The following is a 12,034-nucleotide window of genomic DNA, read 5'->3' as shown; positions in this document are numbered from 1 at the left end:
TCATGTGTTTGCTTGTATGATACGTCTAAAAATCTTGTTTTCTTGAATTATTGTGAGTTCACAACATGCAGCCTCTGTAATATACTGAAGTTGCTGGGGTTCTGCTTGCCTCAAAGGGCATATCTGTGGTTATAGGATCCAGACTTATTTTAATTCAGTTTTTCCATGTAACGCGTTATTATCTTTTTTTTTTTTTTTTTTTTTTTTTTCCCCCAAGAATACTTTCCAGGAGCTACAAGTGGTAAGGCGAAATTTAAACTTATTCAGAACTCAGATGATGGATTTGGAATTGACTATGTTACGTCAACAGACAACAGTTTATCAGCACATGACAGAAGAGGAAAGGTAAAATAGTTTTTTTAAAAAAAGAGAGAAAATACTCTGGCACTTCAGGAAATGTGTCGCTGTCCCTGAAATCAGAGCAAAAAATCTCTTAGTTTCACTTTGAACAGGGTTGGAGCCGAGTTTTTGCCCAAAACTTGTTTACTCTCTTCTTCACACTACTTCATTCTACAGTTTTTTCCTCTTTGTTTCTTCTAATCCATGTTTCTCATTAATTGATGATTTTTTTCTTCATCGTTTCTCCAAAGTGATTTTACAGCTGTGGATTTTAAGGACTTTTATCACAGGATACATGAACATAAGATATTGGGGGGAAAAAGCTTAAAGATTTTCAGCTTAGATTCCTGCCCTCCCCCCTTTGTAGATGTAAATAAAGAATGAACATTGTGGCATTCAGATGCTTTTTGAACTTACAGTGGCCACTCAGCAGGCTACAGATGACATTCATACTCTGGTTCTGTGTGTTTGTGCTCACCGTGAGTTGCAGCAGCAGCCGATCTGGAACAATTTTCAAAACTATTTACTTCAGCTGAATCAGCTCTTGACTAATCACTTTAAAAGTAACCATGTTTGAAATCAGTTGTCCTTCTTAGATAATGGCATCTTGGCCAAAATGTAGCTGTGAGTGCTTGGGAATCTATAACCATGCAGGAGAAGGAATATGCAATTACTGCGTTGCTCTGTGATTTTTGTTGTTACTGGTTTTAAATTGCAATTGATTAGATATATGTATAAATGCCAATTTCTTCTGCTTGCATATATTTAAGCATTTAAAGCTAAAATTTTTGGAGAATGTTCTGTGACACACTATGTTGTTTAGTTTTCTCCATGAAGTGATATATATTTTCTATAAATGGAGAAAGACTTCTCTTCCATCTAGGCATTCAGCTAATTTTTCCATGAAAGAGGAATTTTCTGTGTTCCACTTTGAATTCCCTTATATGAAGTCCTTTAGTCATGGGACTATCCTGCTCAGTTCCCCCGTTGTGGTGTGCGGCTGAGTGCAGTGAATGCCCTTGTTCTTTTTGTGATGGACTCGATATAGATACGAAGCTGATCAGCTACAGAGCCTGAGAAAGTCTGTCCGCATGGAGCTACAGGAGTTAGAGATGCAGTTAGAAGAACGTCTGCTTGCTTTGGAAGACCAGCTGAGAAGCCTGCACATGTCTTCACCTTACAGACCTCAGACACATATAGTAAGTATTACTTTTGCAACAACACTATATGTTTTCTCAGTGTAATGTTAATAAACCATAACTTAAAACTCTTACAGTGGCATGATATCTGGGGAATCTAATGATGCTGTGTGTATTATTGGGCTCATATTTTATTATTTTCAATCAGTGTTTTGTCTTGGGGAAAAAGTGTGTGAATAGAGGGACTTTCTTGGTGTTAATACGTATAAATACATATCTTCCAGGGCTTTAGGTCTGAGATTTCAGACCTTTTCTGACAGTGCTTCCTTCTTTTTCCTTGTCATGACCCTGAATTCTCACAGTTCTAGTAGGTAGTACTCATGTCTAAAATCCTTGGGGGATGCTGATGGTCTTTCTGGAGTTTCCCTACACTGATTTTCTTACTTGTGAAATGAGGGCAGAGAGATGAGAAATGCACAGTGTTTCTCTCCCAAGAAATGGGGTGTGCTTCCCCTCTAGCTCTGCCAATCCATGGAACAAAAAACCAGGAAAATCCAGTTGTCATCTTCAGTTTTTTCCTCCATTGCCTTTTGTAGCTTCTGCAGATGAACGTGTGGCTCCCCGCCAAACAGCGGGAGAAGCTCTGCTCCCACATACATTCCCCAGGAGCGCAAGAGGGGGGATAAAAAAGACACTTGCATATGTTCATTGGTGGCATGGTGATATACTTTCTCTTCTTTTTCACTCAGCGGAAGACTGTTCCTCTTTTTTCTGCTGCAATTCTGTCATCAGCCAAACAAAAGAAGCACTGACAAAAAGTCATATGTTCTTCCTGGGTTTCATTCCTCTTTCTTAGCCAATCCTCTTCTGTAAAAGAAGCACAGGCACAGGCCACATCTTCCTCTTCAGTATTTTGTCATGGGAAAAGAACTGAAACCCAAGAACAGGAAAATATGGTATTACTGTGATCCCGAGCCAAACTTGCATTCTTTGAACCATATAAATATCTTTTTATTTGTAAATCCTTTTATAGAAGAGGGCCAGCTTTAAAATGACTGAAATAAACTTTCTCCAACCAGCTTTGCTTCCTGTTTCCAAGTTTCTGCTTTTACAGAAAGTTGTCTGAGACACAGCATGTTTATATATTAGCTTCTGACAGCTCTAAAAAAGTCCTCAATGCATTAACTTGACTTAATTTTTCAGGGTATGTATGGAAGCAGAAGTGCTGATAATCTATCATGCCCTTCTCCATTGAATGTCATTGAACCAGTAAGTAATTGTTGTGTGCTCTATGTTTTACTAAGAAAAAGAACCAGGAAGGCATTTCTTAAAAAAGGTTGCAGGAGATTCATTTTACACATAATCTTGGAAATATTTTACTCACTTGAGTAGTTCTGTTGAGAACAGCTGCATTTTCCCTTAAGCAAAGTTAACCATAGGTGTAAGAAGCTGTGAAGTCTATTTGTTTTTAAGAGGAATATGTAGAAGTGAGATATTTGCATTTAGTTGATACAATGACTACAAGGTGCGTTTTCTAGGGAAAATTATTTCTTATTTTTCTGTGCATTTTGTGCTACTGAAAACAAGTAGTTCAAAGACTGCAGAAAGGAAAGAACAAACTTGAGTTGTTTTAGCAAAAAAAACCAAAATCAAGCCTTTACGTGTGTCTGTGTCCATGGCTCTGGCAGGATGCATCCGTATTGCAAAAGTCAGTGGCTTGGGGAACTGCCACAATTCGTATTTATGTTGGCTTTCAAAAAGCCCGTTCCTTCTTATGATCCTCTTTGTTGCAGTCATAAAGGCAAAGCATATATTTATTTTATAGCTGTATTTGTTACACGGAGAGAATGAGTAAGTGATCGAATAAATAACAAGAAAGCATGATTGTGTCCGTATGTGACTTTTTTATATGCTTATTCAGGAACATTTCTTTTCTGAATCCTTAGGTCTCCGAACTTATTCGAGAGCAGTCATTTCTGAAGTCTGAACTGGGTTTAGGACTGGGAGATCTTGGACTGGAAACTCTCCCAGCAGAGGGTACAGAGTCCGTATTCTCCCATGGAAACTCTGATTCCTCTTCAGTGTGCTCCGGTCACGCAGGTAGAAAAGCTGGTGTTGGATCCTCTGAACTAACAGGAAAGTCTAAGAGTCAAAGCAAGAAGTTGTACCGAGCCTCTGTTGCCTTAACACCAACTCCTCCGGTGAGAGCAGGAGCTGGACAGCAGGTAGAAAGCTCTGAGGAGCTTGCAGACTCCAAGCCAGAGGTGGAACACAAACTTGAAAAAGTCCCTCTCGTGCCTTCGGTTGATGAAATCCACAAAAGCGTGGAGCAGGAGGAGCTGCAGCAAGTCATACGGGAGGTGAGGAGGGAGGGGCTGAGATCTAGGATGTTTGAATAGTGTTTACTGAAACTTAAAGACACGCTACCTGTAACTGTTGGCCACTGGGTTTCTCTCTTCCCTCTCAAGCCAAGTCTCCATACTGTAACTCTACTATTTCTGAAGGCTCAGAGCTTGTCGCTAGATGCTCAAGCCACAGTTGTATTCTTGTGCAAAGCAGTAGACGTTTTTTCAGTGATAGTGGTTAGCATGTAAATTAATAACTAGTTGCTACTATAAGTCTGGGTGAGAAAGAATTTGCCATCTCTACTACTTGGTTAAGCAGCAGTATTTCAGATTCCCAAGTGAAAATTTCTCTGTCATGTTTGCTTCCTAAAATGCCAGGTTGGAGTTAATTTGATTGATGAAAAATACTCTTTCTGAAACAACTCCATAGTAAAAGTTAAAAACCCTTTCCCAGTCCCTCTATCCCAAACCACTAAGGACTGTAGGAGTGTAAGTGAAGCAAGCTGAAGTCAGATGGGAAGTTATTTCAGACTTTAAGACTGATGTTGGACCAATGCTGTTGGACTAGTTTTATTGGCAGTCAATGAAAGTGAAGGGTGCTTGGTTATTTTTCCTGTGGGCCAGGTTAAAAAACAGGACTAAAACTGCATGTTTTGTTTGTCAGTGGCATGACAGAAAGCCTTATGGCAAGTAGTATAAATGAGAAAAGGAAGCAAAAGAAACTTCTTGTTCTCAAAAGAAGTGCCTTTGAGAAAGTGGAGTGAGCTCTCTGCTGTGAATACATAAATGAGGATTTCTGTATTCATTCAAATGGGAAACCTGTGGGTTTCATTCCCTCTCCTTCAGTGGAGAGGGACCACTTAGCCTTTAGCTTGTCCCTTGGAGCTTTTGTATGGGTCTGCCATAAATCACTCGAAAGGCCAGGAGAGGTGTAATGCTCAGGAATGTACAACAGGCCAGGCTGTAACAGTGCGGTACCATCCAGGTCTGCTTGTTTTGAGGCTGTGAATAACTGGAACCAGCTTTGCCTTAGCTTTGTCTTTAAAACAGATGAGAGGCAGGCCGCTCATCTCATGATAAAACAGGAGCTGTGATCCCAGAGGAATCTTTTGCCACACCTTCACCCCTCTCAGTTCAGGATGAGGCAGTGTGTCCTGGACCATAAGGTATCCTTTCCCTCATCATCTGACCACAAGACTCTGCTGTGTCTGTCTCTGCAAAGTGGAGATGTTTTTTCTTGACTGACTCACTGTGGGCTTTGCTATGTGTAAGCACTTTACACTTGCACAGTGAGATTTGTGAAGCAGTAGAGCATTACTAAGGAGTGTTCTTATAGAAGATGATGGGTGGAAGCACATGAGGATATTTACTTTGTTTACCTTTGGGTAACTCCATAAATAACCAGAGCTGAGAGTGCAAAGAATAATGCGTAGCCAGAAGCATTAACTGTCAGTGAACTGCTGGTGTTAAAAGAGAATGAAGTTTGTCAGTGAGGTGAAAAGGAGATGAGCTTTCAGTAAGTAGCTTCATGATGCTGAATAGTGCTTTGCCCCATCGGTAGCCCCATTAGAGTCAGCGGGATGAGTTACGGAAAGTGGCGTTATCCTGTGGAGGGAAGGGTACCGCAGTCAGCTCACGGTGAGGTACCATCAGACCAACAACCTCATCATTACTGTGCTCAGGATTAGGAGCTCAACACCTTCTGGCTATCACTGATCTTTACAGTGGAGATTGTGATGCTACAACTTTACACCTCTACTTTGAAAGCAAAGGAGTGAATGAGGCAGGGGGGCAAGCATTCAATTTTTGAATGTCTTTAGCCCCCCGCCACCCTCCTGATGCCATCTTCTCTAAAGTAGCTGGAGTAAAGTTGGAAGGAGTCCTGGGAAAGGCCTTGTTTTGGACATGTCATAAAATACTCCCAGACATCCCAAATTCTCTCTCCTTCTGGTCCACTTTTTTTTTTTCCTTTCATGCCTTTTTAAAGGGGTTCCTTGTCTAATGCTCAGAGAAGACTTGCACATGAGATATTTATTATGCCTTGCACTTTGCTGCTGATTCTGAAGTGAAGCCAGGATATTGCATTTGTATCCAGCCCTTCTGTAAAAACCTGCGTGCCAAAGGAGTGGTGTCATGGTGGGGGGCTGCTAAAGGAGAAACAGAGAGGAAGGAGAGAGCTGTAATTCAAATGTACTGTAAAAGCAGCAGAGACAATAAAGGGAGCTGGAGTCAAAGTACAGCGTTATTTCAGTCAATATTTTCTCTGAGGTTAGCCTGTGTGAAAGTTCATCTTTAACTTCATTAATTGAGAGCAAATAAAGATGTGTACTCTTTGCACAGAGATTGTTCTTTGGGTTGTGTGGCACTGAGGACATTGTAATGCTGAAAGAATCTGCACTGAACTGAGAGGCTACTATTCAAAGATGAGTAGTCAGCGAATAACTGAGCTTGAGTCACTTTGTAAATGTATGAGCACACAGAGAGATTGCCCCTCAGTTTAACTTCATTGGCAGCCTGTTTCAGATTGGTTCTGATTCTCAGCATGAGAAGTTTTGCAGGTCAGAATGAAGATGCATTGGCTCGAAGCTCCTGGTAGTTTTTGCAGAGCCAGAATATGCTTTTAAATACTGGTCAGAAAATCTTTTGTATTTCATAAGAGCTAAAACAGAGCATAAATTCAAATGTGTCTTCCTTAAGTAGCCCTGTTGTTAGCAAAGGAATTCCAGTTTCGTTGTCAAAAGAAAGAAATCTGGTAGGATGCATTCTTGATGTATGCACTCACAAATGTTAAACCCTTGGTTATTCCTCCCATTCTCTGTAGCTGCATGACCTTGTGTTGGGGAAAGAAAAGTCAGGCAGTGTTTCAGAATATGCCTGGGTGGGTTGTAATGCATGCGAGCTTTGACCTGTAACTATTTGCTGGCATTAGAAAAACCCATGGTGTTAACTTTTAGCGTTAATGGACTAACTCCCACGGAAAAGCATTCAACAATGTGAAATGTTAAAACACCAAACAGTGGCCCTCTTGTTTTGATGAAAATACAGCCTGACCTCCACTGGAGTATCACATGAAGCACTTATTGCTTGACTGATTATTGGTCACAGTGTCGCTAGGAGTGCCACCAGGCCCTCTCACTCTGCTCTTCTGCACTTCAAAAGATGTGATAGTTTAAAAAGCTTTCTGTTTAAGAGCAATGCAGGTATTGTTTTTGCTAACAATTCTCCATTGTAAATTACATTTAATGAAGTTATACTTTAAAGAAATGTATGTTTTCCTGTCACCATCTGTTTTATGAGGCTGTAATGGGTCTTTATGGGACAGAGAGATGGTTGGATAGAGAATCTTCCCTTTTCTGTTTTCCATTCAAATCCATGTTAGCTCAGCATTGATCAAAAATGTCTGTTGTTCATACTTCCCTTGTGCAGGCATTGGGTTCCTCATCTTACTATCTTGAGCTTAAAAACTCAACAGCTGCTGCATTGAAGAAGTGGCACAAGAAGAAAATAGAGTAGAAAATAATTCTTTTAATTGTACAAAATGTACCTCACATCAGGAGTATGAGGACTGTGACAGCATCATGCCCATTTTCCCTCAGTAGGTGAAGAACACCCATCTCCAGAATTGCCACTGTAGCACATTTCACTCTCAATCAGTTCATTGTTTAGCAGCAACATAATATTACAGTAATGGTAATACTTCCGTATGGAGAAAGATCACTGGTTTACTGTAGTAAAACTATCTATGAATCTTATTAATCTTATTAATGCAATATTGAATGTCAGTGTTCTATCAACGTAGTATATGTACCATAAATGAGTGGGTTCTCTCCTCTTTCAAATGATCAATTTCTCATTCAGCTGCTAAAAATACCGGTGGAGCATTCATTGACTGCATCTGTCTTTTGTATGGAGGAAGCCTTGGCAGCAGGCTGTGCCCTCTGCAGAGTAAATGGAAGGTGCACCTTGCCTTAAATCGTTTGTAATGAAAAAGGCAAACATTAGCAATTGTCATGACACACGCATGGGACTGAGTCACCGCGGGAATTGATGCTGTGCTCGCCACACCGGAATGACCTTGATGAGTCTGGAAAGGAGGGAGGAAGCAGTGGCAGTGAAAAGAAGCAGCAGAGGATGGCCTTGTTGTCATCCGGGCGGGAAGGTGAGAGGCAGAGGGCTCAAGTGATCCACCAAGGTCAAGCCAGAAGTTGTTGGAAGAGCTGAGAATAGAACAGGAGCCACTTCCCTTCCAGTCTCTGCCTCGCCACAAGACTGTCTGTCATACTAGACCATTTACTTGCTAAGTTGGGAAGCTTTTATCAGTTTTCTTTGGAAAGTGAGGTTTATTTTTGTCTATCCGGCGAGGGAAGGACACAGAATGACTGTTTTGTAGCATACTTGCAGACCCACCCTGTGTGATACTGGAGAAGGAAAGCAGAGAGAGCAGCATGGGGGTCTCTTACGATGGTGGCCCGCTGGACAGCCGGGGTGCTGTTTCCCTGTGCCAGCGTTTCTAAGTCCCAAAGCCCTTACTGCATTGACAGCAGTCCTAAAGCTTTCTACGTCTGTGTGTGCATCGGCATAGACATCCTCAGGACTTGCGGCCATCAGTAAGCCAGGTCCTGTTACACACTGGCTTTTCTTTTGTCAGTTAATCGGCAAACAACCCAACTGGAAACCTGTTTGCCAATAATATTATAGTCTCTGAATTTCTGCTTGATGCAAAGTAGTAATGAAATAAGGAACTTTGCCACTAATGGTTTAGGGATTGAATTGCTTGCCAGGGAGAACAAGGGATAAACAACCTGTTGCTAATGCTGCTGCCACCCTTCTGACGTTGTTGCTTAATCCTTTTGACGCACCAGGAAAAGGCAAGAATAATTGCAAGATGATCATCGAGATGATGAGAGGGCTACACAAACATGGCAAGGCCGCTGGGAAGGCTGGGTCTGAGTAAATATTATTCCCGTGGTATTGGTGGGGCATCAGAACATGAAGGAATTTGTTACTGGCAAAACTGGGATTAGAAATTTGGGCTCTTTTTATGGCATCGAGTCTCATGTTTGTTACCGCTACTCAGGCACTTGAAAGCTACTTTGAAATGACACTATGAACAGTATTTTCTTTAGTCTAAGATCAGTTATTTGTGCCAGGAAATTATTTGCCCTTTTCATAAGAAAAAGAAAACTGTATTGCTTAACTGGGCTGATGAGTGCTTCTGTGAGTGACCCCGGCGGCCGGGCTCTGGCTCTTACTCCCCTGCCCTCTCTCACCATCATTGTCCTCCCCTGGCCTTGGAACTGCATCTGACTTGTTAGTGCTTCCCCAACTGAAGACCATCTAAAAAATGAGTTGGTGCCAAAGATTTCTCGTACTTGTGAGCAGCCCATATTATTTTTCTTTGTCATGCCCTGCTCCTTTCTGGCATAATATGCTGTTGTAGAACTGGGTTTTTCTCCTTTTGCTTTACTGTAGCCATCAATGCTCTGTTCTTTCTTTGTCCTAACTTCAGCCACACTCAGGTGCCTGCTAGTAGTAACTCCTGGGTTTGTTTTATGTAAAACTTCATAAGTAAATGCTTTGTCACAATCCTGTGAAAAATAGCCTTTGCTGGCATAGATCATACCCCAGGGGCCAACTGATGATGTGAGCATCAGCTGAAGTTCTCTGTTTGTCTCTGCTGCTGAGTATGTAATTAGGGTTTGTCTCCTTTTGATTTGTACGAAAACAGCAGCTCATGTTCATAGACTTGGACCTTTCCTACTGCGTAATCTGTTTGTGAGGCAGATTGGTCCTGTCTTCCTTTTCAAGAGATAATGACTAATGTCAAAGAGCGCTGCATTTGGGGCGCTTTTGATGCATATATCCTGAAATGCCATTTTCAGAACTTTAGCATAGTTGAAATGTATTTTTTCTTAACATAAAACCAGTAATCCTAAGAATAAAACACAGATATATTTACCATCTGGAAAAATAAAACTACTTTGGTTTGCATTTATATGATTTGCAAGAACTTTGAAATTACTTACAGTTATTTTTCCAAGAGAAACGCTCTTATATTTTTCCATTTGCATTTTTTTTGGAAGTTGACTTTTTGGTATTATACATTTTCATATGTCAATAATGTCAAACATATCTGCAATATCATTTAGTTTTATCCTTTGGTTATATAACTTACTGACCTTAAAACTTTGGCTAATCCCTTTCAGATCAAGGAATCTATTGTTGGTGAAATAAGACGAGAAATAGTAAGTGGATTGTTAGCAGCTGTATCGCCCCAAAGCAGATCTGCAACTGCAAAACAAGATACACAGCCATGAAACAGGTACTACAGGTAATCTTTGACAAACTGCCACAACCGGATTTTATTTTTTTTTGTCATATGAAATATCATTTTTAACTTAAACCTTGCTTTGTTTGGGTTTTCCCCCTGAAACATAAGTGATCAAAATGGAAGTTCATAAAATACGGAGAATACTGATAATCCTGGATAGCTTTGGAAAATCAGCTGGTTTATAGTTTGGCCCATTCTGTTGTCAGCTTTCATGCAGTGGTCCTTGATTTTTGGTTTTGGTGTGCTCCGTGATGACTTTGCATGTGAATGCATCATGCGAGAGGATTTCTGTAGTTTGCCTGCCTTAGATATGAATATTATCAAAATACATACTTAAGCATAACAAGCAGACTTCTGAAAATCTAATTTAGTTATTTGTTTTGCTTTGTGTTTTCTGTAAGGTTGGATGTAGTCCGAAATGCTGTGGGATTCTGCTTTGAGTGGCGTACACTGGTGAAAGTGTCAAGTTATTTTTGCTTCAGGAGGTGTTAAAGCTGCTGAGATAGGCTACTGTATTCGACGCTTGGTTCTATGATGTGTACCTTTCCTTGAGTTCATCTATAAAGACTTAGACACTTTAACTAGTTCATTACTTTCCTTAAAGCATCAACAAAACTCTGGCTCTCTGAAAGATTTTGTATTTATTTGTATGTCCCTGTTGTAAATTTTTATGTAGCTAATTTCTTTGTTTAACGATGCATCATGAAACTTGAAGATTTCCAGAGGTAAGCAATTTATAAATAACACACACGTGTTCAGCCTAGCTTTTTTTAAAAAAAAACAACAAAAAACACAACAAAAAAACCCCCCAAAACACTGACCTCTATGAGGTATTTATTGTGCAATAACTGATCCACTTTAAGAGCTTGAAACAACTCATAATGGTTTCCACTGCTGTTACTTAGTGCCACTTCAAAAGAAGGAAAAAATCCTGATGTAAAAATTGCTGTTAATTCTTGGGGCGGTGACTATTAGCAGAGTGGTAGAATGACATGAGGTTACTTAAAACTACTTAAAGTTTTGACACTGAAAGCCTTATCTTTGTGTAGAAGACAACTTTTAACTAATTTTATTTGCTTCTTTACTGTTTGCCCATCCCTCTATAGAAAAGTGCCTTATTTTAAGCACTGTTTTTTGCCTTTGTGTTGACTGCTCTTAGTCATACCAAGAGAAGTTCTCTTCTGCTTCATATTAACCAAAATGCAATAAAAGTACTGATCTTCTGAAAGCAATTAGGATGTGCAACTTGGAATGGATGAACGACCTTGCTTGTATTATGGGGAAAATGGAAAAAATCTCTTTTCCTTCCCCATCCCTCACTGAGTGTATTTTCAGTTAGCCTGGTGAACATGCATTTGTTCCAGTGGAGCAAACTGGAAGTCATTGGAGGTTTTATGTGGTCAAATAGACATTTAGTGGATATGTAATATCCCATTTTGCTGTGCTTGGAATCTCTTTACTCGTTTGCCATTTCCATCTACTAAAACTCTGTACACTATGTCAAGGTCTTTAATCAAAAATAGTTTCAAATATAACAATATTGTATGAAAAAGTTTATAAGATTTTAAATTGTGTTAGGAAGACACACAAGGGCTGATTTCTTAAAAAAAAAGTGTATATTAAACCAATAAAATATTTATTTTGCCTATAATCTGTGTCAGTGTTTTTCATAGTGCATGCTTTACTCTTAAGCAAAACAAGTAACACAGATTTGATCAAGTAGTACACAGAATGGAGAACAGCAGGAAAGCTCAGGACTTGGGTTTCCAAAAGCTTTCAGATGTTCAGGGGAACCTATATATGTTTAGGAAATGTGAGATATAAATTTGAGAGAAATGTTGGCACTTAAAACCAAACTGTTAAAGTTGTTGGCTGCTATT

General features: G+C 40.0%; 2 protein-coding genes across 4 annotated transcripts in view; both read left to right on the top strand.

The window, feature by feature from the left end:
* Positions 1-11,805, top strand: part of ITPRID2 (ITPR interacting domain containing 2) — a 42,895-nt gene extending 31,090 nt beyond the window's left edge. For 2 of the 3 annotated variants that reach the window (XM_087732197.1, XM_087732198.1), the window contains exons 14-19: positions 218-345; positions 1,388-1,538; positions 2,682-2,747; positions 3,425-3,838; positions 10,030-10,154; positions 10,556-11,805. In XM_087732197.1, coding sequence (XP_087588323.1) covers positions 218-345; positions 1,388-1,538; positions 2,682-2,747; positions 3,425-3,838; positions 10,030-10,140 — 870 coding nt within the window. In that variant the 3' untranslated portion in view covers positions 10,141-10,154; positions 10,556-11,805. The remainder of the gene's footprint in view (positions 1-217; positions 346-1,387; positions 1,539-2,681; positions 2,748-3,424; positions 3,839-10,029; positions 10,155-10,555) is intronic. The other variant, XM_087732199.1, reaches the window with a different exon arrangement.
* The window catches only part of PPP1R1C (protein phosphatase 1 regulatory inhibitor subunit 1C), a 67,856-nt gene continuing 65,851 nt past the window's right edge, over positions 10,030-12,034 (top strand). Inside the window, exon 1 of the mRNA XM_087732200.1 lies at positions 10,030-10,154. Within this exon, the coding sequence (XP_087588326.1) occupies positions 10,137-10,154 (18 nt within the window). The 5' untranslated portion in view covers positions 10,030-10,136. The remainder of the gene's footprint in view (positions 10,155-12,034) is intronic.

Source organism: Nipponia nippon, unplaced genomic scaffold (genome assembly GCF_047370975.1).
Source record: "Nipponia nippon isolate SJK-2023a ecotype South Korea unplaced genomic scaffold, ASM4737097v1 scaffold_5, whole genome shotgun sequence".
Taxonomy (NCBI): domain Eukaryota; kingdom Metazoa; phylum Chordata; class Aves; order Pelecaniformes; family Threskiornithidae; genus Nipponia; species Nipponia nippon.
The sequence above is the reverse complement of the archived record's forward strand: the minus strand, read 5'-3'. Positions and strand labels throughout refer to the sequence as shown.